Source organism: Rhodotorula graminis (genome assembly GCF_001329695.1).
Source record: "Rhodotorula graminis WP1 unplaced genomic scaffold RHOBAscaffold_5, whole genome shotgun sequence".
Lineage (NCBI taxonomy): Eukaryota > Fungi > Basidiomycota > Microbotryomycetes > Sporidiobolales > Sporidiobolaceae > Rhodotorula > Rhodotorula graminis.
The window spans coordinates 1,209,122-1,233,688 of NW_017264932.1; the positions used below are offsets into that span (position 1 = coordinate 1,209,122).

At 68.4% G+C, this 24,567-nt stretch overlaps 8 protein-coding genes across 8 annotated transcripts; 3 read left to right on the top strand and 5 right to left on the bottom strand.

Moving 5' to 3' along the window:
• Nucleotides 1-121: 121 nt before the first annotated feature.
• RHOBADRAFT_26272 (uncharacterized protein) lies at nucleotides 122-1,416 on the bottom strand (the record flags this gene model as incomplete). Its single annotated transcript, XM_018412740.1, has 6 exons — nucleotides 122-406; nucleotides 501-583; nucleotides 664-801; nucleotides 870-972; nucleotides 1,038-1,157; nucleotides 1,253-1,416. 6 exons carry the CDS (start codon nucleotides 1,414-1,416, stop codon nucleotides 166-168), a joined length of 849 nt encoding a protein of 282 aa, XP_018272088.1. The 3' UTR covers nucleotides 122-165.
• A 229-nt stretch (nucleotides 1,417-1,645) lies between these two features.
• On the top strand, nucleotides 1,646-3,043 carry RHOBADRAFT_35824 (uncharacterized protein; the record flags this gene model as incomplete). The annotated part of the gene is made up of 6 exons (XM_018413308.1): nucleotides 1,646-1,850; nucleotides 1,930-1,996; nucleotides 2,063-2,208; nucleotides 2,275-2,403; nucleotides 2,474-2,743; nucleotides 2,858-3,043. The coding sequence occupies exons 1-6, from the start codon at nucleotides 1,800-1,802 to the stop codon at nucleotides 3,041-3,043; spliced, it is 849 nt and encodes a 282-aa protein (XP_018272089.1). The 5' UTR covers nucleotides 1,646-1,799.
• Nucleotides 3,044-3,272: 229 nt separating this feature from the next.
• On the bottom strand, nucleotides 3,273-13,068 carry RHOBADRAFT_53041 (uncharacterized protein; the record flags this gene model as incomplete). Its single annotated transcript, XM_018416636.1, has 23 exons — nucleotides 3,273-3,879; nucleotides 3,948-4,019; nucleotides 4,083-4,163; nucleotides 4,231-4,341; nucleotides 4,420-5,115; nucleotides 5,185-5,224; nucleotides 5,305-5,683; nucleotides 5,748-5,845; nucleotides 5,917-6,112; nucleotides 6,181-6,282; nucleotides 6,351-6,547; nucleotides 6,624-6,793; nucleotides 6,861-7,346; nucleotides 7,411-7,742; nucleotides 7,822-7,934; nucleotides 7,997-8,269; nucleotides 8,338-8,719; nucleotides 8,786-9,035; nucleotides 9,109-9,454; nucleotides 9,572-10,477; nucleotides 10,560-11,847; nucleotides 11,934-12,148; nucleotides 12,216-13,068. 23 exons carry the CDS (start codon nucleotides 13,066-13,068, stop codon nucleotides 3,273-3,275), a joined length of 8,193 nt encoding a protein of 2,730 aa, XP_018272090.1.
• Nucleotides 13,069-13,278: 210 nt separating this feature from the next.
• Nucleotides 13,279-14,035, bottom strand: RHOBADRAFT_53042 (uncharacterized protein; the record flags this gene model as incomplete). Its single annotated transcript, XM_018416637.1, has 3 exons — nucleotides 13,279-13,686; nucleotides 13,776-13,904; nucleotides 13,968-14,035. The coding sequence occupies 3 exons, from the start codon at nucleotides 14,033-14,035 to the stop codon at nucleotides 13,308-13,310; spliced, it is 576 nt and encodes a 191-aa protein (XP_018272091.1). The 3' UTR covers nucleotides 13,279-13,307.
• A 584-nt stretch (nucleotides 14,036-14,619) lies between these two features.
• Nucleotides 14,620-17,093, top strand: RHOBADRAFT_43482 (uncharacterized protein; the record flags this gene model as incomplete). The annotated part of the gene is made up of 2 exons (XM_018414227.1): nucleotides 14,620-15,026; nucleotides 15,197-17,093. The coding sequence occupies 2 exons, from the start codon at nucleotides 14,620-14,622 to the stop codon at nucleotides 17,091-17,093; spliced, it is 2,304 nt and encodes a 767-aa protein (XP_018272092.1).
• A 3,279-nt stretch (nucleotides 17,094-20,372) lies between these two features.
• On the bottom strand, nucleotides 20,373-21,044 carry RHOBADRAFT_64879 (uncharacterized protein). Its single transcript, XM_018418603.1, has 4 exons — nucleotides 21,024-21,044; nucleotides 20,748-20,920; nucleotides 20,596-20,676; nucleotides 20,373-20,520 (listed from the first exon to the last, which is right to left on the bottom strand). Exons 2-4 carry the CDS (start codon nucleotides 20,916-20,918, stop codon nucleotides 20,458-20,460), a joined length of 315 nt encoding a protein of 104 aa, XP_018272093.1. The 5' UTR covers nucleotides 20,919-20,920; nucleotides 21,024-21,044; the 3' UTR covers nucleotides 20,373-20,457.
• A 77-nt stretch (nucleotides 21,045-21,121) lies between these two features.
• Nucleotides 21,122-22,402, top strand: RHOBADRAFT_66318 (uncharacterized protein). The gene is made up of 7 exons (XM_018418934.1): nucleotides 21,122-21,371; nucleotides 21,443-21,457; nucleotides 21,517-21,652; nucleotides 21,727-21,806; nucleotides 21,892-21,908; nucleotides 21,995-22,136; nucleotides 22,246-22,402. Exons 1-7 carry the CDS (start codon nucleotides 21,182-21,184, stop codon nucleotides 22,281-22,283), a joined length of 618 nt encoding a protein of 205 aa, XP_018272094.1. The 5' UTR covers nucleotides 21,122-21,181; the 3' UTR covers nucleotides 22,284-22,402.
• An 84-nt stretch (nucleotides 22,403-22,486) lies between these two features.
• Nucleotides 22,487-24,367, bottom strand: RHOBADRAFT_43485 (uncharacterized protein; the record flags this gene model as incomplete). The annotated part of the gene is made up of 3 exons (XM_018414228.1): nucleotides 22,487-23,460; nucleotides 23,545-23,955; nucleotides 24,358-24,367. 3 exons carry the CDS (start codon nucleotides 24,365-24,367, stop codon nucleotides 22,487-22,489), a joined length of 1,395 nt encoding a protein of 464 aa, XP_018272095.1.
• Between the last annotated feature and the right edge of the window lie 200 nt (nucleotides 24,368-24,567).

The following is a 24,567-nucleotide window of genomic DNA, read 5'->3' on the forward strand; positions in this document are numbered from 1 at the left end:
GGCCGCGCGAGCCTCCCCGCTCCGCTCCTCGACCACGCCGCTCTCGCTCTCGCTCCGAGGGTCCAGACTCTCTCGCTGCCCAAATTGCGCGTGAAAGGCACGCCCTCTCAGGGACCGACCGCCCGTGTAACTCCGACGACGTTGCACGCTCGCTCGCCGCCGGGCTCACCGCACCTCGACGACCCTCCTCGAGCGGTCGTGCGCGAGCGCCTTGACGACCACCTCGTCGACCTGGCGCACGCGCTCGACGCCAATCTGGACCGCCTTCATGACGTCGTCGGCCGACAAGGGCGCGCCGCCTTGCTTCGACAGGACGCAGATCTCGCTCTGCGCGTTGAGCGCGAGCGTGAGCGTGCCCGTGCACAGCTGCTGCTCGAGGTGCGTCGGGTCGAGCACGGCGAGCGAGCTGTTGCGCGAGGCCGAGGGCGTCAGTTCGAGGGGTTCGCCGAGAGAGACAGAGAGGGAGAGGGCAAGGAAGGGCAGAGAGACGCGGGACGTACTCCTCGCCGAAAAACGCGAAGGTCAAGCACGCCGGCGAGTGGTGCACCGCCAGCGCGACCGGGACCCGCTCCGTCATCGAGTGCTGCACGTCGGGCAGCGAGTCAGTCTGGGCACTCGAGAGGGCAGGGAGAGAGGAAGAGAAAGAGAGAGCAGGGGACGCACAATCGTCACCTCCTCGCCGACGACGGTCGCGTCCGGTTTCCGGAAGTGCCGCAGCGCCGTCATGGCGGCGATGCTCGCGCAGTCGAGCATGTTGCCCTCGTCGTCGAGGAAGTGCACGTCGACGCGTATGGACCAGACCTGGGCGCGACGAGCGAGGGTCAGGTTTGGCGGCTCGAGCGCGGCGAGGAAGGAGAGGGAGGACGGACCTTCTGCCCCGCGACGATGCACAGCGCCTCCCGGTCGACCGCATTGCTCCTCCGCAGCGCCTTCTCGAGTAACCGCGTCATGAGCACCTCGTCCTCGGAAGCCCTGTGTGCGCGAGAGGCGTCGTGAGCGGCGAGTCCTCCTCGAGGGAGCGGGAGTGAGGGACGCACCGTCCTGCCTCGTACGCCGCGCTCGCCATCGGGCTAATCTCGGTCGTCAAGTTGAGGAAGCCCTCGTACGGCCTGTCGGCGAGCGGCTTGACGATCTCGGCGGACACCTGGGCGACGACTCTGTGGGAGGGCGGTGGGCGACCAGGGCCGCGAGTCAGCGGAACGAGTCGGTTGTGGTTGCGCAGGACCTCCAAAAGAGAGAGTCGGGGACGGACCGAGTGTCGCCGAGCCTGCACTCGACCCAGCCGAGCTCGTCGCCGAAAGTGAGCTGGACGGGGCGAAGGTCGTACATGGCGCGGCCGTCGAGGCGGACGCCCTTGCGGAGGCAGCGATGCACAAACTCGGCCTCGTTGATGCTGGGATCGGGTTCACGGGGCATCTTGGGCGAGGCTGACGCGGGCTGAGGTCGAGGAGGAGATGAGGCGGAGGGGGGTGAGGGAAAGGGCGACGGCGAGTCGGGCGGCGGTAGCGAGTGGCGGCGTCGGTCTAGTGGTAGGCGTGCGAGTGGCTCTAGTGGCACACGGCAAGCGCTCGAGCTGTGAGCGGGATGCAGACGAGGGCAGAGCACCGTCGCTCCATCTCCGCCTCGAGTTGGCCTCTCGCACGTCCCGCCCTCGGCTCAGAGGCACGGCTTGACCTCGCACGAGCACTCCACGACTACTATCCGGCACTCCCAGCTCAACAGCACCGTCCCCCAGCGCCGTCTGCCCCACTCGACCTCGACCCTCGCCTCGTCCCATCTCCCTCGCCTTCTTCTTCACCATGTCGGGCCCGAGGAACGAGGAGCGTAACGCAGCGTGTACCTGCTACATCGTGCGCCCACTCTCGCCACTCCCGTCACGTCCCCAAGTCCTCACCACTGACCTCGTTCCCCCCCTCACCCGCTCCGCAGGGCAACCTCGACGAGCGAGTGACCGACGCCCTCGTGTGGGAGCTCATGCTCCAGGCAGGACCCGTCTGTGCGTCTCGAGCCAGCTCCCGATCCTCCTTCCCCCCTCTGAGCCCGAGCTGACCTGCCCCCGCAGCCAACGTCCACCTGCCCAAGGACCGCATCTCGATGACCCACCAGGGCTACGGCTTCTGCGAGTTCCTCACCGAGGACGACGCCGAGTACGCCTGCAAGATCATGAACCAGATCAAGCTCTTTGGCAAGCCCGTCCGCGTCAACATGGTGCGCCCCCCTTTTCCTCTCTCTCCTGCCCCCTTGTGCGCCTCGCTCACCCTCTGTGACCTGCAGGCCTCGAGTGACCGCAAGCAGCTCGACATCGGCGCCAACCTGTTCGTCGGCAACCTCGACCCCAACGTCGACGAGCGCATGCTGTACGACACGTTCATGGCGTTCGGCACCCTCGTCCAGCCCGCAAAGGTGCGCTCTCTCTCGCCGCCTGTCTCTCTCTGTGTCCTCCAGCTCACCTTGAATGTGAGTGCGCGCACAGATCTCGCGCGACCCGACGACGGGCGCATCAAAGGGCTTCGGCTTCGTCTCGTACGACTCGTTCGAGGCGTCCGACGCCGCCATCGAGGCACTCAACGGCCAGTTCCTCGCCAACAAGCCCGTCACGGTCGGCTACGCCTTCAAGAAGGACGCCAAGGGCGAGCGACACGGCACGGCCGCCGAGCGCCTCCTCGCCGCCCAGGCGAGGAAGAACAACGCGTTCTCGGGCCCGCCCGGCGGCGCGCCGCCGCCGCCGCACCAGGCCCAGTTCGTCCCGCCTCCACCGGGCCAGGGCTACGCCGGCATGGTCGCCCCTCCCCCTCCTCCCGGCTTCGGCGCCCCTCCCCCGAACCCGTACGGCGCCCTGCCCGGCATGATGCCGCAGCACGGCGCGCCTCCCCCTCCTCCCCCGCCCGGCATGATGCAGGCCCCGCCGCCGCCGCCACCGGGCTTTAATCCGTACGCCGCCGCCGGCATCCCGCCGCCGCCGCCGGGCTTTGCGCCCTCGGGCGCTGCGGCGTACGGCGGCGCGCACCCGCCGCCACCGCCGCCGCCGGCAGGGTACGCGTGAGGGCGTCTCTCGAGCGGGCGAGCGAGCGAGCGGCGCGAGCTCTTTCCTGTCTAGCAGTGCGAGGGCCGCTCTCGCGCAGAAATGTCACCACCATGCGGCAGAAGGCCTGAGCGCTGTTACAGATCGAGAGAGGGAAAGATGCTACGCCAAGGATGCTCACAACAAGAGAGACAGAGATCGAGACAGGACGAGGGAGAGCCAAAGATGTGACAAGCGAAAGAGAGAACGTCTAGGGCGCGCTCGAGGCTCGAGAACCAGGAGCAAGGTCGGGCGACTTTTGCGTCGGCGAGAGAGGCGCCTTGAGCAGCGCCGCCGCCGCAGCTGCAGCCGCCGCCTCGGTCGACGACCCAGGCCGGCTTGCCGCGTTGTTGGCGGCGGCCGCCGCCGCAAGCGCGACCGTCATGCCGCCGGGCGTCGGCGGCGTAAAGACGGGCGTCGGGCTCACCTTGGCCGGCGACGTCGCGCCGAGCGAGCCGTGCGGCGCAGCGCCTGCTCCACCGACGACCGTAGAAGGTGTCCCCGCTCTCGGAAAGGGGAAGCCGGCCGTCGGGCTCACTTTGGCGCTCGTCGTGATGCCCTGCGGCTCGGGGCTGACGCTGCTCGCGCCGCTGCGCTTGTCCTGCGAGCTCGTGCTGCGGCTCGACACGCTCGAGTTCTTGCGGCTCGCGCGCCCGAGGCGAGAGGTCGGGAGCTCGAGCTCGAAAGGGAAGGCGGGGCCGGAGCTCGAGGGAGGGGGAGGAGGAGGTGCGGGGCCGTACGAGGCGGCGCGACGGGACCCGGCGGCGTTGAGCGCATTGACGAGCTCGGGAACGAGGATTGGCTTCGAGACGTAGCCGCTGTCGACGTAGATAGGTGAGCGAGGGCGCCGGCGGGCGAGAGAAGGAGAGAGAAAGAGAGGACGCACTCGGCGCCGGCTTCGAGACAACGGATGCGGTCCTCGGCCATGGCGTTGGCCGTCAGGCACACGATAGATGGCCTGCGAGGAAACACGCGAGTCAGTCATGGCCGGGCGGCACGAGAGGCTCGAGCGAGGACGCACCGCTGGTCCGGGTCGGGCATGAGCTTGAGGATCTCGGCGGTCGCGGTCAAGCCGTCCATCCGAGGCATGTTGAGGTCCATGCTGCGGAGCGGTCGAGGTGTCAGTACTCGGCGGCACGAGAAGAAGAGAGAGAGAGGGAGACACGCACAGGATGAGGTCATAGCGCTTGCGCGACGCCTTCTCGACGGCGACGAGGCCGTCCTCGGCAAGGTCGCAGCTGTAGCCCATACGCTTGAGGAGGTGGCTGATGACCTTGACGCTGTCGCGGCGACAAAGTTCTCGATCAGTGACGGGCCAGGCGAGGCGGGAGGGGAAGAGAGGGACGGCGAGGACGCACTTGATCGGGTTGTCCTCGGCGACGAGGATGGCGAGCGGGTTGCGGGTCGCGAGGTTGGTCGGGAAGGCGGGGCTCGCGGGTGCGGGCGAGGCGACTCGAGACGACTCGCCGGCGGGAAAGACGAGGCGCAAGGTGTGGTGCAGCCGGTTGCGCTTGATCGGCTTGATGAGGAACTTGCAGTCGAGCTGGCGCATCTCCTCGTAGATCGGCGAGCCCATGCGAGTGAGCGCGATCGCGGGCGAGTCGAGGCCCTTCTGGCGCAGGCGACGAAGGAGGATCTGGGCGCCGAACGAGGGGAGGAACGCGTCGACGATGATGAGGTCGAACGCCTGGTGCTTGTGGGCCGCGTCGGTCGCCATCGCGAACGCGTCGCTGACGTTGTCGGGGGCTCGAGGGAGGAGGCCGAACGAGGACAGGAGCTGGCTGAGGACGAGCCGGCTCGTCTTGTTGACGTCGACGACGAGGACGCGCTTGCCGGCGAGGTCGCGGTTCTCGGACGGGAGGTACGGGTCCTGGCGAGGCGGGTCGAGGGCTCGAGCGTGCCACGTGACGGCGAACGTCGAGCCTTTGCCGAGCTCGGATTCGACGGTGAGGTCGCCGCCCATGAGCCGAGCGAGCTTGCGGCTGATGGCGAGGCCGAGCCCGGTGCCGCCAAAATTGCGCGACGTCTCGGCGCCCTCGGCCTGCGAGAAGACACTGCGACGAGGAAGAACGACCGTCAGTACAGGCTCGAGCGGTCGAAGCGCGAGTGGTCGAGGTGCTCACCGGAACAGGCGCCCAAAGTTCTCCTTGGCGATGCCGATGCCTGCGAGAGCGTCGTGGACATGGTCAGTCGACAAGTTGAGGGCGAGGAGGAGGCCGAAGAGAGGGAAGGGGGGGACGCACCCGTGTCCTTGACGCTGATCTTGCACAGACGGCGAGGCCGACCCTGCTCGTCGACACCGGCCGCCTCGGACGACGCCGTGACGACGATCTCGCCCTCCTGGACGAACTTGACGGCATTCGACAGGAGGTTGACGACGATCTGGCGCAGCCGAGCGAGGTCGCCCTCGATGTAGATGTCGCCCTCCTCAATGACGAGCGCGAGCTCGACCGACTTGGTGGCGGCACGTTCGGCGACCATGTCCATCGACGACTCGAGGACCGACCGCAGCTGGACGGCCTCGGACGTGAGCTCGAGGTGGTCGAGCTCGATCTTGGAGTAGTCGAGGATGTCGTTGATGACGACGAGGAGCTCCTGCGACGAGTTCTTGATCGTCTCGACCTGCAGCAGACGACGAGTGAGTACATGTCCAGGGCTGAGAGGGGGAGAGAGCGGGCGGACGCACATAGTCGGTCTGGACGGGCGTGAGCTGCGTGTCGAGGAGGAGCGACGAGAGCGCGACGACGGCGTTGAACGGCGTGCGGATCTCGTGCGACATGTTGGCTGCAGCGCAGACAAGAGAGGATCAGACGACGAGCCACTGCTGGCGAGAGAGGGAGAGGGCAAGGACGGACCGAGAAACTGCGACTTCATCTCGGTCGCGCTCTCGGCGACCTCCTTGGCCTGCCGCATCTCGGCTTGCGCACGCTCCTTCTCCGCCACCTCGGCCTGCAAGAGCGCCGCCTTCTGCCGCAGCTCGATCGTGCGGTCGGCGACCTTGGTCTCGAGGTTGCGGTTCGACGCCTCGAGAGCGCCCTGCGAGCTCTGGAGCTGTAGGAGGGACGGGCGCGTCAGGTCCGCGCTTGCGGCGGCTGCAGAGGAGAGAGCGAGCGACGCACGTCCTGGTTCGTCTTCTTGAGGTCCTGGACGAGGCGCGCCTTCTCGATGGTCGCTGCGGCTTGACCGCTGATGAGCGACAGGATCTCGAGGCGGTCCGGCGTCTGCGCGCACAGGGTCGACGTCAGGCTCGCTCGGCGTGCACGGCGACAGAGAGACGAGGCGTGCTCACAAAGGCGTTCTCCATCTGACCGCTCTCCATGTACAGGACGCCGATGACGCGCTGCTGGCTCGCGAGCGAGAGGCAGAGCATCGACTTGGGCCGGCGGGTCTGCAGGTACGGGTCGATCATGGCCTCGCCGAGCGTGTCGAGCGTGTTGACGACCATCTCCTTGGACCGAGCGACGTAGTTGATGACCGAGCAGGGATCTGCGCGAGAGGAGGAGACAAAAAGGACGAGTCAGGTCGGGAGGAGGGTCCGAGCGGCGAGGCGGGGCATGCTCACAGCGCTCGGGTTGGACGTCGATGGCGTCGGTGCGACGAAGATGCTGCACCTCGCTCGAGTCGGAGCGAGCGATGGCCTCGGCGCAGAGCGTGCCGCCCTTGTCGAGGACGAGCAGGCAGATCTCGGCGCCGGCCGTGCGCAGGCACAGGTTGAGGAGCTTCGAGACGACGCTGCAAGGAGGACAAGGAGTCAATGACACGCTCATGCAGTAAAGAGAGAGAGAGGGAGAGAGCGCACCTGTCGACCGAGAGCTCGCCCGAGATCACGCTCGAGGCCGTGACGACGGTGCGCAGGTCGAGCTCGGTGGCGAGGTGCGAGCGCCCGTACACGTCGCCGTGCTCCAGGCTGCGCGACTGGCTGACCATGTCGACGTCGTGGTTCTCCGAGTGCGAGCCGTGCGAGCCGTGCGACTGGCGCCTGCTCGCGCTGCCGTTGGCCGGCTGGCTCGTCCAGCCTCGTACCGGGTTGGGCTCGTCCACCTTGTCGCCGGTCGACGAGGACGACGTGTGCTCGGTCGTCTCGTTCGAGGGAGGACGGGCCTGCATGTAGTCGGAGCCGAACCCGCCGGGAGGAGGAAGAGGCGGCGTCGGGGTCGGGGTCGGCGCGAGGCGCTGCGTCGTCGACGGCTTGAACGGGAACAGGTGCAGGTGGTCGGCCTCCATCTTGGTCGTCTTGGGCACGCAGCCCCACGCGGCCCACAGGGCGTGCGCCTCGATCAGGTACCTGTGGGACGAGGCTCGTCAGTATCCGAGGTCGAGGAAGACGAGGAAGGCGAGAAGGGACGCACCCGGCTCGCAACTTGACGCTCGGCAAACAGGCGGCGGCGCGCTCGTTCATGCACGCCGCGAGGTGGATGGCCCGACGACCGGTGGCGGCCTCGATCGCGAGGTCGTACGCCGGGACCGCGTTGACGGCGTCGCCCGCAGCTCGTACTCGCTCGGCGTCGAGCCAGAGCTTGAGCGGGAGGAAGTTGTCGGGCTGGCTGATGGCGAGGTCGTCGAGAAGCTTGTGCGCGCTGTCGATGTGGTCGCGCTCCTCGGGCGAGATCGAGTCGTGCTCGTCGTACAGCGAGACGGCCGCAAAGAGCTGGAAGAAGACGGTATAGACGAGCCCTTGAGCCTGCAGGTCGACGAGGAGGTGTCAGTCCGTGGTGGGTGGGCGAGAAGGGACGAGAGGGTCGAAGAGGGTGAGGACGTACCCCGCTCAGGCTCTCCCTGCCGAGCTCGCGCGACTCCTTGGCCCGGACCGAGTCGCCGAGGAAGACGGCGATCATGAGGCGGAGCATGTGGAACTCGAGGAGGGTGAGGACATCTGCGGGAGGGAGAACAGGTGAGTGACGGCCGAGAGGAAAGAAATCAGGCGGCGGCACGTACAGCCTCTCTCGCGGCACATGTGGTAGTCGGCGATGCTGTACGCCTCGCCGTCGAGCTCGGCCGGGTCGGCGGCGCGACCGAGTAAGCAGAGGACGGCCTGCTGGACGAGGCCGATGTAGGTCGACGAGAGCTCGTTCCGGAACTTGCGGACGAGGACGGCGTAACGGTCGATGTTGCTGCCGATCTCGGTGAGCGACACGCCTGCGAGGAGCGAGTACGAGCACAGCTCGCCGCAGCCGAAGCCGAGGTACTCGGCGTCGCGGTACTCGATGCCTGCGAGCGGGGGAAGGCGAGTTAAGAAGGTCGAACGGCGACGACGAGGGCGAAAACCGCGAGCGCACCGTAGGCGATGGACGTGCGGAAGGTCGGGAACACGTCTTGAAGCGGCATGGCCCACACGGCGACATGCGACGAGTACACCTTGTAGGTCGGGCACGCGAGCGGGCTGCCGCCGTGGCGCTCGAAGAAGGCGACCGCCGCCTTGCCGTACGCAAAGCTCTCGACAGGTTGGCGGAACTGGTCCCGGACGAGGATGGCGTGCAAGGTGAACAGGAGGGCGCCGGCGTCGCTCAGACCGTGCGCGACCGAGAGCTCGAGCGAGAGGGACGACAGGGCGCCGAGAAGGTCGATGCGGACGAAGTAGATGGGCGGAACGAGGGCGGCGAGGATAGCCTGGCACCCTGCGGCGACCGGGTCCTGCATGAGAGGCGCCGAGGCGAGGGCCTGCGAGGGAAGCTTTGTCAGGGAGGCCGGCTCGGCGAGAGACAGAGAGAAGGCGAGCAGGCGCACCTCGATGGCGTCGACGCTCAGGGCGAGCTCCTTGCGGGTCGACGCGACCTTGGCCTCGGCATCTGCCGCAGTGCCCGGCAGGACGATGCCGACCATGGCGAGGCCCTCGCGCCCAATCTCGATCGCGCCGCTCGAGTCGCCCGTGGCCGTCGCGCAGCGGATCGAGCGGGCGTACACGCGCAGCTTGTCGACGTCGTTCTTCGAGTGCGCCAGGTACTGGCGGACGAACTGCTGCGCCGCCGGGTAGTCGCTGTTGGCGGACACGAGACGAGGTCAGTGCGGCGACGAGGGGAAACAGGGCGTGAGGCGGAAGGCGGACGCACGTCAAGCTGTACTCGATCTCGATAAGGAGCTCGACGACCTTGCTCATGAGCTCGTGCTGGGCCGACCACCCTCCAGGGCCGAGAAGGTCGAGGGCGATCATGAGGTAGCTGCGGGCGGCCTCGAACGCCGTCGACTGGTTGGCCTTTTGCGCCGCGACAAGGTTGAAGTAGGCGAGACGGTCGCGCTCCTCGGTCGTCGTCAAGAGCTGGATGCCGTGGTCGAGCTGCTGAACGAGGTCGAAGATGTCGGCGTGCACCTCCTCGTCGGTCGACGCGGCGATGATGCGCTGGCCGATGGCGTAGTGCAAGGCGCCTCGCTCGGACACGGGGACGAGGGCATATGCGGCTGCGTACGGGGAGGAAGAGATAGGCACGGGAAAAGGGAAAGGGGGAGAGGGACAGGAGGGGGAGGAGGGTCAGTGAGGCGGTCTAGCTGACGTGGAGGAGGGAGCGGCGAGCTCACCCTGCTGCGAGCGGTCGTGGAAGAAGCGGTACCGCGCCGGTACAGGCGCCTTCTGGATGATCGAGGTCCTGCGCTCGGCGTCGAGTTGCCCGCCGCGCTTTCTCTTCTTGCCGACCTCGACCGCCGGCCGCCGCTCGTGCCCACCTGCCGCTCCTCCGCTCGACACGTCGACAGCCGCCGGACCGCTCACGCCGTCTTGGTGCTCGGGGTCGAGCGCGATCTGGCCGAACGGGACGAGGAGGCCCTCCTGGACGGCGTCCTGCACATCGCGCGACAGCTCGGCGAGCGTGCGCCCGGTCGCCTTGGCGAGCGTGTGCGCGTCGAGCTCCTCGCTGCCGAGGCACGCGGCGACCTTGAGCGCGTTCTGCGTCCGAGGGCCGTACTTGCGCATCTGGGCGAGGAGGAGCTCGACGATGTTGGTCGACACCGTCTTGGACGAGATCAGGTCGAGGTCGTAGTCCCACCTGCCGCGCGTAAAGTCGAACGTGAACAGGCCCTCGGCGTTGAACGCCTTGAGGAGCTGGGCGACGAACAGCGGCGAGCCACTCGTCTTCTCGAGGACGAGCTCGCTCAGGCGGCGGATGTTGGCGTCGACGCGCTCAAGCGGGGACGCGGTCGGCGTCATGTCGCTCCGGGTCGAGTTGCGGAGCGCCTCGCCGATGAAGGACGCGACGTCGTGGACGTTGAGCGGCTCGAGGGTGAGGGTGAGGTCGAAGCGGGGGAGCTTGGCGAGGAGGTCCGTCTCGACGATGTGCGTCGCGTCGACCTCGTTGTCGCGGTAGCAGCACACGAGGAGCATCGGGTTGGCCATCTTGCACGACAGCGGGTCGTCGTCGTCGTCGCTGCCGAGGTGCGCGAGCGACCGGATGAAGGCGATGTCGGACGGCGTGCTCCACTGCAGGTCATCTGCGTCGACGAGGGTGCGTCAGTGTGTTGCTCGCCATGCCCGTTCGACAGAGAGAGAGAGAGAGAGACGACCGAGACGCACCAAAGACGACGACGAGCGGCTTGCCGGCCCTCGCGAACGTCCTCAGGACCTTCTGGACGACGCTCTGGAACCGCTCGTTGCTCTCCTGCGGGCTCAGGATGGGCACCACCGGCTGCTCGGCGAGCCATCCACGCTCGAACACGTGCTCGAGCGAGGGCAGGACGTCGGCGAGGATGCGCGCCTCCTTGCCAAGCGCGCGCGAGAGGCGTCGGCGCCAGACGGCGAGCTGCGTCGCCGACTCGGACAAGAGCTGGCGGAACAGGCCCGACAGCGACTGGGTGATGGCGAAGAACGGGACGGCCGACTTGATCTGGTCGAACTTGACGGTCGTGAGGTGCCCTCGCGCCTGGACCGCCGGCGCCCGCAGCGTCTCGACGAGGCTCGTCTTGCCGATGCCCGACCCGCCCTTGACGACGACGACGGCCGGTTTATTGCTCGACTGGACCCGCTCGAAGCTGTCGCGCAGCTGCCGCATGCTCTCGTCGCGGCCGAACAGCTTGGACGCCGGCGGGAGGCGGAAGTGGGCCGCCTCGTCGACCGACCCGGGCACAAAGTCGGCGCCGACGCTGCCCAGGTGCGCCGTGCTCAGGCTGAGCGGCGACAGGACGCCGCCCGACGACGACTTGCTGCCGCTCGAGCTCGACGTGATCGGGCCCGTGATGAGGCTGCGCGCGCTCTCGAGGTCGACGATAAGGCCCTGGCTCGTCTGGTACCGCGCGTCGGGGCTCTTCTCGAGGAGCTTGGCGACGATGAGCGACAGGGGAAGAGGGATGGAGGCGTCGATGGTCGACATGAGGGCGGGCCGCTTGGCGATGTGGGCGTGGACGACCTCGAGCGGGTCGACCGAGTCGGCGAACGGGACCTGGCCGGTAAAGATTTCGAAGAGGGTGGCGCCGAGCGAATAGTAGTCGCTGCGGTAGTCGGCCGTCTGGCCGACGCGGCCCGAACACTCGGGCGCGAGGTACGGCAGGCTCTCCTCCTTCATGCCGCGCTCGCGGATCGGGAGCGCCTCGGCGTCGGTCGTCGCGCCGTGGAACTGGAACGCGCACGAGAAGTCGTGCAGGTGGACCTCGTCGGCGGACGAGAGCGAGATGGTCGTCGGGCGGATCGAGCCGTGCACGAAGCCGGCCTTGTGGATCGACGCGATGAGGCGGACGGCCTTGATGGCGTCGTCGATCGTGCGGACGAGGGCGTGTGGGTCGTTCCAGGATGGCGGAGGTGGTCGGTGGCGCAGGTTGTGGACCTCGGCCCAGATGCGCAGGTCCTCGTTGGCGACGACCATCATGGCCTGCGAGGGAACGGCGACAGTGTCAGTACGGCTCGTAGGACTCGTCTGTGACCCAGGAGGACGTGGAAGGAGAGACAGGGACGCACGCCGTAACGGCCGGCCTCCCTGCCGATGACCTTGGTGACGTTGACGATGCCCGACTCGCGCAGGCGCGCGAGGACCGCCGACTCGGCCTTGAAGTTGGCCGCGACGCTCGAGCGACCCGACAGGCTGAACTTGAGGGCGACGGGCGCGTCGCCGCGTGCCGTGCTGATGGCTCGGCAGGCGACGACGTCGTCGTAGTGCACGGACACGACGCGGACTGCGTGGCGCAGCATGAGTCAGACGTGCTCGTCCACCGAGAGGATAAAGAAGAGACAGGGACGCACCATCTCGATAGCCCTCGAGGCGCAGCTCGTCCCCAGGTGCGACCGCCGCGCTGCTCGTCAACCCCTCGACGCTGCCGTTCGAGCTCATGAGTCGCGAGCGCAACGCCGGCCTCGCGCCGCTGCTCCGCGACGGGATGTCGATGTACTGCTGCGGGTCACGACCCGCTGACGGCGTCGAGGTCGTCGTGCCCTCGCTCGCGCCGCCGTGCGCCCCTCGTCCTGCTGACCCGGCTCCTCCAGCTCCACCTCCTGCGCCGCGCCCTGCGCCCTTCGAGTACACGCCGTACCGGCCCGTCCCGACGCTGACGTCGGACGACGTGCTGTGCTCGCTCGTCGAGGGGCGCGCGGCGGCCGCCTTTGAGCCGGGCGACACGCCGGCCTCGGCGGGCGCTCGTCGGGGCTTGCTCCCGCCCGATCCGCCTCCTGCTGCGCCCGCTCCTGCTCCTGCTGTTGCGGTGGACGACGCGGACCGCGCCGAGCTGGGCGAGCTCGCTCGTGCTGTTGCGCTCGAGTGGGAAGGCGGCGGCTGGCCGTGGCCGGGGAGCGGTGAGGGAAGGCGAGGGGTGCTGGCGAGGGTGGGCGCGAGGTTGTGCGCGCTCTGGGCTTCGGGCGTGCCCTCGAGGCGGCGCCGCTTCTCGAGCGGCGGGCCCATGGCGGTCGGGTCGATGAGCGAGGTGGTCGGCTCGGGGTCGGGCGGTCGGCAAACAAGCGGGCGGCGGCGAGCGGCGAGCACGGGCGGGACGCGGCAGCGCTGCTCAGCGGCGGCGAGGGCGATGCAGGGCGGCGCGAGGTGCGCGTGCAGAGCGAGGCGGGTGCAGGAGACGAGCTGGTCGGCTCCCGTCTCCGAGTTCATCTCGAGCGTCGAAATGATCGAGAGACATCGTGCTCGACACTCGTCTCTGTGGCCTTGATGCGCTCGCTCAGCTACCGTAGAAGTACTCGCAAGGCGACGGACGAGCGCGAGGCCGCAGCGCGAGCCACGTCGTCGCGCAAGTCGACGACGTCCTCGAGCACACGAGCCACAAGCTCTCGCACCGAAGCTCCTCTCGCAGTCGTCGACAGTGAGCGGCATCGTCGCCTCGTTGCACCCCGCTACGCCGCGTCGCCGCCGGCAAAGAGCCCAAAGTCCTTGACCTCGAACGAGCGCACGGCCTCGTCAAAGACCTTTCTCGCCTCGTCGTCGCCGCGCTCCTCGCCCGTCTCGCCCATGCGCACGGGCCAGTTGACGCACAGCGTCACGTCGGCGTTGCGCGCCGGGATGCGCCACAGGGCCTGCTGGATGAGGACCGTGTCGGCCTCCGAGTCGGGGCGGTTGAACTTGGACACGGTCTGCGTGCCGGCGAGCACGGTTGGGCCGAGGACGACGGGTTGTCCGGGACCGGAGGGACGTGGTGCGGCTGAAGGGAGGGACACGGACGAGATGGAGGAGGAGAGGGCGGTGTTGTCGTGGGCGAGCGAGGAGAAGAGAAACCTGCGAGCGAGCGAGGCGAGGTGAGCAGGGTCAGGCTTCCGCCCGACATGTCTTTAGGGGCCCAGAGAAGGAGGTAGACCGGGACTCACCGTGCTGCTGCCTCGAGATCGTCTGCGCTGCCCTCGTCCTTGACCAACTCGAGCACCTCGACGATGAGGCTCAGGTCCGAGTCGGGCGCGAGAAAGACCTCTTGGGTGTCGGGCACTTGTCGCAGATCACTGGGGCGGGTGGAGCTGGTCAGCGAGTGCGCCCGAGGCTGTGCTGCGAGGGAGGGAGCTCACGAAGCGTCGAGGAAGGAGGCCGGGATCGAGGCGGTGATGGCGCCACCGTAGAGCTCGCGGGTGGCCATGATCGTGCTTTGAGGAGTCTTGCGAGGAGGTGCGAGGGTGCAGACAGCGAGCAAGTGTGGTAGAGGGAGCGACAGCGGTGTCGTCGATGTCGTCGGTGGGGGAGGAGCGCGAGACCTCGTCGCAGCCGCTCTCGGGACGGGCTCTCGTAAGTCTTTGCGCAGTCTGAAAGCTTTCTCGACAGCTTGCGGCTCTTGTAGCTGCACGGTAGGCGGTGTGGCGACGTGTTGAGGTTCATCGCAAGCAGAAAACGAAGACGCGTTTCCGGGGCGACGTCGCGCAGGTACGACGTTGTTCGCGGCTCTCTGGGTGCGAGAGCGTCGAGTACGAGGTCTGTGTGGCAGTCACCGCAAGTCCGAGAGGTGAGGGAGGCGCGTGGAGGGGGAGCGGGCGACGCGCGGCCGACGCGCCAAAGGTGTCGGCGAACTGTGTTGGTCTCGTCCTCCTCCTCCTCCTCCATCACTCGCACCTCTCTCGACGGGCTAGTCCGCCCTTCGACTCGCCTGCCACACCACCAGCCAGCCGACCTCGCCGAATCCCCTGTGCCTCTCCTCCCTCGTCGCCGCCCGCCCGCTCCTCGCCAAACATGGCTGCCGTGCCACCCTCGACCCCCTTCTCTGGCCACCAGCACACGCCTTACTCGTCCCGAGCCATGCACTCGACCGCACACGCCAACCACTCGGCCGCCCACCGCCTCCCTCCCCCGTCGTCGTCGCCCTCGACCACCCACCGCGTCGCGTCCTTCGCTCCTCACGCAGCACCCTCGTCCGACGCCCACGCCTCGCTCGTCGCCTCGTCCAAGGCCGCCATGCTCGGCACGTGGGACAACCCGCTCATCCCCGTCCGCCGCCGCCGCACCACCCCGGCCGAACTCAACGTCCTCGAGCGCGAGTTTGGCCTCAACCCGCGCCCGGACCCGCTCGAGCGCGCGCGCATCGCACAGCGACTCGGTATGACGGCGAGGGCGGTCCAAGTGTGGTACCAGAACCGCAGGTCCGTCACCTTTCTCACCCTCTCCTCCTCGTCCCCGCACCTTGAGTGAACATGCGGGGAGGTCGTGTCGCGACCCGCGCGTCCTCCTCCGCGCCGAGTTCGCTCCCTCTCCACGTTGTTGTCGCCGTGCCCGCCCGAGCAACACTGACTGTCCCTCCCACGTCGCGCAGGCAAAAGCAGAAGAAGGAGCTCGCGTGCTCGTCGTCGTCGGTCGCGTCGAGCGGGTCCGACCCTCGCGACCTCGACGGCGTCCTCCTGTCGTTCTCGTCGTCGCCCTTGCCGTCGCCGGCCATGCCGCTCCACGCCTCGGCCGTCGCGTCGACGCCGGGCGAGCTCCCCAAGGCCGTCGTCCTCCCGAGCTTGCAGGGCCCGTGCACCGCGTCGCCGGTGCCCTCGTCGTCGGCCTCGTCGTCGTCCGGCTCGAACAAGGAGAACTCGTACTTCCCGCCGATGCCGACCTCGGCGGCCGCCATGCCCGCCTCGTCGTGCGGCCGCGTCACGGCGCCCGCCCTCCTCGCCGCCTCGACCAACGCTCCCGCAGCGCTCGCGCCCTCGCAGCAGCAGCACCAGGTCGCGCAGCCCTACGCGTACAGCTACTCGGCCACGGCGCTGCGCGCCGCCCCGACCGGCGTCGAAGCGGCCCTGAGCGCAGACGCCAGCGCACACGGCGTCTACCTCCACCGCGCCAGCACGGCGTCCATCATCGCCGCCAAGAAGCACGTGCGCAAGCGCCCGCAGGGCTCGCACGCCCCGCTCGCCCGTGTCCCGTCGCTCCCGCACGCGTTCGTCTTCCCGCCGAGCCCGGTCAAGCCCGCCGCCGCGGCGACGAGGCTCGCGACCGTGCGCAAGGCGAGCCTCAACGACGTCGCCGACCGCCAGCAGAAGAAGGCGGTCGAGGCGGCGGGCCTGTTTGCGCATGCGCAGGGCGACACGGTCACGGCGGCGGCGCAGAGGAGGCGCTCGACGACGCCGGTCGGCGGCGCGTCCGCCACGGCCCCGGCGCCCGCTCCCGTCGCAGCTGCGCCGTCGGCCTCGACGCCGTTCGCCGCAGACGGGCTCGCGCCGTTCGCGCAGGCGCAGCCGTCGTCGCTCGTCGCCATGACGCCGGTGAGCAAGGCCAAGGCCAAGGACGAGCTCCTGCGGCACATGGAGAGCGACCCGCCCTCGGCGTCGTCGCCTGCGCCGCTCACTCGTCGTCGCATGATGGCGCACGAGGCGTCGATGGGCGACGTCGCCATGCTCGGCGACGACGACGACGACGACGAGCACGACGACGAGGACCGAGGCGTCTTCTCGAGGCTCGACATTCCGCACCGCCCGGCGGCCACCCGCTCCCTTTCGGCGTCGTACACCGACTCGACCACGTTCCCGACCCTGTCGTCATTCCCTCGCGCCGCCCCGACCATGGGCCGCACTGCCTCGCTCGGCTCGTTCCCGTCGCACCCGCACTCGCGCACCTCGACCTCGGCCTCGGGCCCTGGTCCCGTCGAGCACGGCAACGCCCACTCGGCGCTCACGGCCTCGTCGCGGGCCGCGAGCGCTGCCGCCGGCTCGGCCCGCACCTGCGCCGTCGAGGCGCTCGGGCGCAAGCGCGCACGCTTCATCGAGCACCACGCCGCCGTCCTGCCCGTGCGCGCTCCGTCGTCGCGCCCGTCGACGTCGGCGTACGCGACGCAGGGGCGCGCGTTCGGCGGCCTCTCGTTCGAGTTCTCGACGGCGGCGGCGGCGAGGAAGGAGGCTGGGCAGCGCAAGCGTCGCCGGACGTCGGGCGAGTCGGCGACGAGCCAGGCCTCGGCCTCGGTGACGAGCGCTGCCACCACGGCCGCGTCGACGGCTGCAGAGGACGACAGCTTTGGCGACCTGAGCTTCTCGTCGACGTCGACGGCGAGCACGGTCGACTCGCTCGTCACGGTCGCCGGCGGCGACGACGGCGCCTACTCGTCCTTCGCGCCCTCGTCGTCGGCCAAGCACGCGAGCTCCTCGGTCGAGGCGCACGGCGGCAAGACGCCCGAGGACGAGCAGCGCGAGTGCGCCGAGCTCCTCCTCGGCCTCGGCGGGTTCTTCTGAACGGTCCTCGTCCCCCCTCCCTCGGTCTCCTCTCTCGCCCTCACCCTCGACAACTCCCCTAATGTGCCGTGCCCTCTCGTCGCCGCCGTGACGTGCGAGAAGCCCTCTCCACCGATACCCCTTTCTTTCGTCCACCTCCTCCCTCGCCATCGTCCTCATGCGGCGTGAACGAGGCGCATTCCCCCACCCCTCCTCCTATCTATCTGACTAGCTGTACGCCACAAAGGCTATACCCTCTGCAACGTTCAATGTCCTCCCTCCTTCCTGTCGAGCCTCGTCGGCAGAAGGAGAAGCGCTCTCGAGATCTTTCAGAGACTTTCTCCTGCCCGCCTGCAGCGACTCGAGAGTTCTGGCGCGATCTATGTTCGTCGTTCGTCGAGCGAGCGGCTCATGGTGGCAAGCAGTACACGCAGCAGAGCTCTCAAACCTCTCGTCGAGGAGAAAGGGCAACTTGGGAAGGTCAAGCTCTCGGCTCGCTAGGACAGGAGACAGTGCGTTGCAGGAGAAGACGAGAAAAGAGAGGACGGCTACGTCTGAGAGAAACGCTGAATGACCCGAGTCGCCGAGGACCTGCGAAGCGAGCAAGAGAGGTCGGCGACTTTTTGAGAAGGCCAAGAAGGAGACGAGGACGCACCCTGGCTGACGACGCACCGGCTCGTACTTGGCGAGCGACGACGAGGTGGTGCTGCGCGAGGGAAAGAAGTCTGTCAGTCGGATCCGTACGAGGAGAGAGCGCGGCCGACGACAAGAGAGAGAAAGGGAGAGCGCACGCACCTCCTCGAGCTACTCAGACGCCTGCTCAGGGTCGGGTGCAGCGCGACGAGAAATCGGTAAAGAGGGGCGCGTGCAAGAGGGTGGGCAAGTCGTCGTGCTGGCGGAAGAACTCGCCGCCGCGGCCAAAGTCGGCGGACTCTTGCTCGCCGCTCGGGTTGCGCAGCGAGTTGAGGTAGTTGACCCAGGGCGCCGAGTCGGCGGCGAGGTGCAGGTCGACGAGCTGCGTGTGCCACGAGGTCGGGCTGTGCATGTTCTCGTTGAGGTAGCGTGCGTTGCTGTACACGTGCCTGTACGCCGCCCGCCACAGGTGGACGGCGGTGGAGGCGTACTGCTCGAGCCATGCGAGGAGGAGCGTGACGGAGACGGCGTACTCGGCCCCGTTGGCATGCATGTCGGGCAAGTGGCCGCCGCCGAGCTCGAGGAGGATGTCGACGAGCGCCGTGTCGATGGGGTTGCCGAGCGCCGTGATGAGGGGGCTGCCGACGTTCGCGTTGAGCTGATACGGCCAGACCTGGTCGAAGGCGCGCAGGACGTGGTAGAGCGGGATCGTCGACATCCAGTTGCTGTGGACGAGGAGGGGCGTCAGTTAAGGGCTGAAGAACCGGGTCTCTGAGAGAGAGAGAGAGCCGAGACGCACTCGATCTTGGCCATGGTCGACGGGTTGACCTCCCAGACGAGCGAGGGGCCGTCCAGGTTGACAGGGCCGAGATGCACTCGCTCGTTGATGCCGAAGATGCGCTTGCGCCAGTCGCTGCAGGACCGAGGCGAGCGCTTAGTCAGGGCGCGACACGAAAAGCCTCGCTGGTTTGAGTCGAGGGGGACGTACCGACGGTTCTCGACGTAGAGCGCCGGGTGGATGAAGTTGGTCGCGACGTTCTGCCAATCGACACGCGCAAAGATGGTCGCGGTCGGGTCCTCGAGCCACGCCCGGACGAACGGCTCGAGAAAATCGCTCGGGCCCTGCTGCTGACGGCCCCACGCGTGCATGGGCGTGCGGCGGCTGCCATCGACGAGAAGCCTGCGGAGAGGACCAGGAGAGACGACGGGAGGGTCAGTACCCTGCGCCTCGGAGCGCCGTCGAGAGGGAGAGGAGGAGAGGGCCCGTGCGGGGACGGACCGGTTCGCGTCCTCGAGAAGCAGCTTGTTCGCCGGGTGGAGCGCGACGAAGAGGTCGACGAGCACGGCGCCGTGCGTGACGTGGGCCGGCGAGAAGAAGTCGCGCCTCGAGTCGAGCCGCACGCCGCCGAGCCGGTGCCCGCCGTGCTGCGCCTCGACGATGGCGAGCGCCTGGACGTAGTGCACCCACGCCGGGCCGCCGACCTCGTCGAGAGACGCCGTGCGGAGCTGCTCGGACCAGGCGACGCCCGCTCGGCGAGCCATGGCGCGCGCCTTGAGGTACACGTGGCGGTACGTCCAGCGCCACAGGTCGAGGGCGAGGAAGCTCGTCTTGTCCAGCCATTCGACAAGGGCGTTGAGCTCGTACTGGGTGCGCGATGCCCTGCCGCCGGGGAGCGGCGAGGTCGAGACGAGGCCGAGGTCGAGCAGGAGGTGCGCGAACGCCTCGAACTCGTAAGCGGCGATGTCGTCCTCGTTGGCGATCGGCGTCGAGGCGTGCAGCTCGTCAAAGGCGGCCATGACGTGCTCGAGCGGGATGAGCGAGACCCAGTTGCTGCGGCGAGGGAGGAGATGGTGAGCGAGGTCCGAGCGGGCTCGAGAGGCTCGCCGGACGTACTCGATCTTGGCCCAGGCCGACGGCGACATGTTGAAGGAGACGTGCTGGATGGCGACCGAGTGCGGGAGCGAAGGCGTCTGGTCGTCGATGTGGACGAGGTCGTGCTGCCACCGGCTGGACGGGAGAAGCCGTCAGTTGAGGAATCGGGAGGAGGAGGGGAGGAGGAGAACGGCGAGCGCACCTGCGGTCGGCCGCGTAGTTGTGGTCGAGCTTGCGCACCTCGACAGTATCGGGCTCGGTGCGGATGTAGGCGACCGCCGTCGGCGCCTTCGCCCAGGCCCCCAAGCGACCCGCAAAGTACATCTCCCACTGGTGGTCGTCCGGGTGCATGGGCAGGCGGTCGACGTCCTGGATGCGGAGCTTGGGCTGGTTCATGTCGAGTGCGGGTAGGGTACTGGCGAAAGAAGCTGGGTCGCAGAGGGAGCGAAGGACGAGGAGAAAAGCGACTCGCGGCGAGTCCGCGGAAAGGCCGGTCGCGCACGCGCCCGTCGAGCTCGAGCAAGGGTCGATTGCCAGCTCCTGTCTCGAGCAGAGCGTGCGCCCGCACCGGACGCGGACCGGCGAGTCCGGTGAGCGCGAGGAGAGACAAACCGCGAGGAGGTACGACTGCCGTCGCCGGCGAGCGTGAGGACGCACCCAAGCAAATGCGCAAGCGGACGCTCCGAGAAGCTGAGGCCACCGCGCAATTGGCGCGAACGCCGGGCCCGACGAGGTTCGAGACGAGGAGGAAGCGCTGGCGACGCGACTCGAGACGCTGCCGCTGTCGCCGCCGGGAAGGGGAATGATGCGTCTGGTGATACACACACGGTACTGCTGCTCGCCGGCTCGTCGTGGAGCCTCCTCCTTGCCCAGCTCTGCTCACCACGACGCACGAGAGACGCCCGGAATGTTGCCCTGCTCGGCCGCGAGCTTGAAGCGGTGCTGCACGGGTGGGGGACCGAGTCAGTCGGCTCGTCAAGGTCAAAAGGAGAGGCTCGGAGAGAGGCAGGGACGCACCCTGCACAGGCCAAACTCGCTGAGGACACCGCCTCCACGACCGGTCTCGACGCAGCGGTTCTTGACGGCGGCTGGCCGAGTCTGCGTGGGCGGTCGCGAGTGGGTGAGTGGGTGTGGTGGGGAGGATCGAGAGCGGACAGGAGGGTGCTCACGTTGCGCGGGAAGGCGTTGAGCTTGAGCATGGCGGCCGAGCGGATCTTAGGGTCGAGGGTCTCGTTGCGCATGAGGTAGAGGTAGGCACGGCGGAGGAGCTCGTTGCTGGCGACAGCCTTGCGGGCGTTGAAGTCCTTGAGGGCCATGTGGCCGGGGAGAGGGCGAGGCATGGCTGGAGGGGGAGATGAGAACGAGGGGGAGGAGAGACGAGTGAGCGCTGCGCGCGAGAGGCGGACGAGGGGTGTAGGGTGCTGTTGGACAGTGCTGGTGCTCACCTGGACGATTGGCTGGCTGGTCAAGTCGAGAGTGGGCGAGAGAGCGGCCCCCTCCTCCTCGCCGCCTCCTCCTCGTCGTCTCGCGCCGTCAGCTCGGCACCTCTCGCTCCAGCTAGCCCAGAGTCACCCTGGCAGGCTTCAACAGCCTCGTGAGAAGAATGTCGGCCATCACCCTCGAAGCGTGCATCACCCCCTCGCGCTCAGCCGTCAAGCCCCTCGCCGCCACAAAGGGCTCAAAGCCCAAGCGCCAGCTCAAGGGCGACCCCGACCTGCCCGACTATGTCGCTCCAGAGCCAAAGACCAACATGGACCGCCGCGAGTGGGACCGCATGAGCTCGCGCATGGAGGGTCCGTCCCCCTCTCTCTCCTCCTCTCGCTCTCGGCCGGACGCAGCACTCACTCCCGCCTCGCACGCACAGGCTTCCACTCGTACTGTGCGTCCTCTTCTATCCCATCTCTTCCTACCCGAGCTGACCCGACCCCTGGTCCACAGTCCGCCTCGCCTTCAAGCAGCTGTTCGAGTTGAGCGACGGCTCGTTCGAGAAGCGCGGCCTGTCGGTCCGCGACTTTATGGGCGTCGCCGAGGACTTTCACGAGCACCTCGGCTTCCACCACGGCATCGAGGAGCGGTGCGTCGACCGTCTCTCTCTCGTCGTCTCGCTCGCGAGAGCGCATCTGACTCTCGGACCCTCTCGCCGCGCAGCCACATCTTCCCTGTACTCGCCAAGCGCATGCCGCAGTTCGCCGTCGAGCACCAGGAGGAGCACAACGCGATCCACGAGGGTGCGTCCTCTCGCTCGCACGTCCGCCGGACGCCTCGTCACCTCTCAAGTCGCTCACTGACCTGTCCTCGCCCTCACGCGCACAGGCATGGACAAGCTCCAGGTGCGCCCCACCTCTTTCTGTATCTCTGTCCTGCCCCTCCACTGACCCTCTCCTTCTCCCACCTCCTCCACTCCTACGTCGAACAGGCCCTCATCGCCAAGTACCGCGCCGACCCGTCGTCCTACTCGCCGGACGAGTTCCGCGCCAACTTGGCCAGCTGGGGCCCGACGCTCTTCTACCACCTCAACGAAGAGGTTGAGAGCCTCAAGCCGGACGTGCTGCGGCGATGTGCGTTCTCGTCCTCTCGTCGTCCCTCCTCCCTTCCCCGCTCGCCGTCTTCTCGCCGTCACACGATGTCCTCCTCGTGCAGCACTGATGTCACCTTACCGTCGCGCAGACTGGACCCTCGACGAGGTGAGGAAGCTGCCGATGTAGACCAAGCGCGGGCCGCTTTCCGTTTCTCTCTCTAGATCTCCATCCTCGTCGCCTCTCTCTCTCTCTGTAGACGCTGCTCTAGCTGTATCGAGCATGTAGATCGTCTTCATTGCGCCCGTCGAACACATACGAGAGCTCGCGAGCGAGCAATCGAGAGCGTCCTCGCCCTCGCCCGCGCCCGGACCCCCGACGCCCTCGCTCGCTCACACACCGGCGGCCCCGCGCTCTCGCACCCTGTCCCTCCTCGCGAGCACCTCTGCGACCCTCGCCCTCGCGCTCCTGAGCGCCCGGCCCTCCCACCTCACCTCCCTCAACCGCGGCGCGACCATGCTCACGGGCCCCCTGCCGTTCTCGCCCGGCCGCACCTCGAGGGCGTCCTCGAGCGCGACGACGACGCGCTCCTCCTCCTCGAGCTGCTCGAGCGTGAAAGAGCTCGGGCGGCGCGCCTGGCCGGGCTGCGAGCGCTCCCTCGCGGGCGTCGCGAACGGCGTCGGCGTCGCCGTGTGCGCCGCCGCGTGCGGCCCATCCGGCAGAGGGGCAGGGGCCGGGCGCCGGTCGAGGACGCGCAGGAGCGACTCGCGCGAGGTGCCAAAGATGGTGGGCGTGCCGCGCGCGCCGCCTGGGGTCGGGTTGCTCGACGAGGGTCGCGAGTAGGGCGGACGGACGGTGAGGATCTCGAGCGCGGTCGGGAGCGCGAGGAGGAGGGCCGAGGTCGGGAGTGGGAGGGTGAAGGAGAGGTGGGTGACCGAGGGGAGGAGGGAGAGCGCCGGGGCGGCGGGGTCGGCGGCGGCGGCGGGCGGCGAGGTTGGGCTCGGTGGCGGGGTCGGGAAGGAAGCCGCGTCGTCCTCGACGAGTAGAGGGGCGCACATGGCGCGCACCTGCTCGTCGAGGAGGAAGCCGAGCTTGACGCTCTTGAGCCGTCCTGCTTGGCGCACGAGGACGGCCATGGCGCGGCGGAACTGGCGCTCCTCGACGTCGCGCAGGCTCGACAGGGCGAGGAACTCGAGGTGCGGGGCGCAAATCGAGAGCATGTCGGTGAGGTGGGTCGACGGGTGCGGCAGGCCGACGTTGGCGAGCGTGAGGTGCGTGAGGGACGACAGGAAGGGGACGAGGGTCGGCGGCGAGGGAAGCGAGTGGGCCGCGAACGACGAGTTGAGCAGGCTCAGGTGCGTGAGGGCTGTGTATGTAGTACAGGGTCAGTCACGTGTTGTGCCGCAAGCTGCAGTGTTGCAGAAAGAAAGAGAGGGAGAGTGGGGCGCACCTCCCTCGCCGACGAGGTGCTTTGCGCGCAAGTCGTCCACGCCGACGAGTTCGAGACGCTCGACGCCCGCGCAGGCCTTGAGGGCCTTGCCGACGCGGACGCCCCAGCCCTTGCTGGCAAAGACGCGGCCTGCGACGCGGAGCGCCCTGACGTCGTGAGCATGTCCGGCTGGGGCGCGGGCGGTGACGGCGGCGACGAGTGACTCGAGGCTGTCGAGCGAGGTGGCGCAGGGGCTGGCGTACAGGAGCGGGGTGGCGAGGTCGTGGCAGGCGCGGTTGACGCGCACGAAGCGGGCGAGGGCCGACTGGGGGGAAGCTTCGTCGGGGAGCGAGTGGGCGAGGACGGCGAGGGCGAGCTCGGGTGGGAGGAGCGAGAAGGACGCAGTTTCGTGGGTCGACGTCAGGATGCGCTCTGGTCGAAGGGGTGGCAGGTGGAAGGAGGGAGAGCTGAGGGAGGTTGACGAGGAGCTGATGAGGAAGACGCTGATCGGGCACAGCCGGGAGCGCTCTCTCGAGCTGGGTGGGCACGAGTAGAGGTACAGAAGCAGCTCAGTCCCTCAGCTGTTCCACAGAGCGAGAGGTGGCTGTGAACGAGGGCCGGTCGCCGTTCCTTTGTCCGAGCCAAGGTGGTTGCGGCTGTTGTCGGTTCGCACCTCGCCTGATGCTCCGTCACACTGCGCGACTCAGTCCTGCACTCGCCAGACTCGCAGGCCGCACCCCGACCAGATTCAGCCGCGGCTCCCTCGCCACTCTCTCCTCCTCATCGCCTCTCGCCGCCGCCTCGTCCGCCTCAGCTCCACTCGGCATCGCGCACCCCGGCGCATCCCGCAACACCGCCTATAGCCTCGTCCAGCCCTCGCCGCTCCACCGCCGCACCATCATGACCGTCACCGACCCCGACTACCGCCCGAACGCGCCGCCGGCCTTCATCACCCAGCCCGGCAACGCCCTCGACCACCTTGGGCCAGGCTGGACTCGCGTCGACAGCAACGGCGACGTGCCCGCCTACGCCTACTTCACCCAG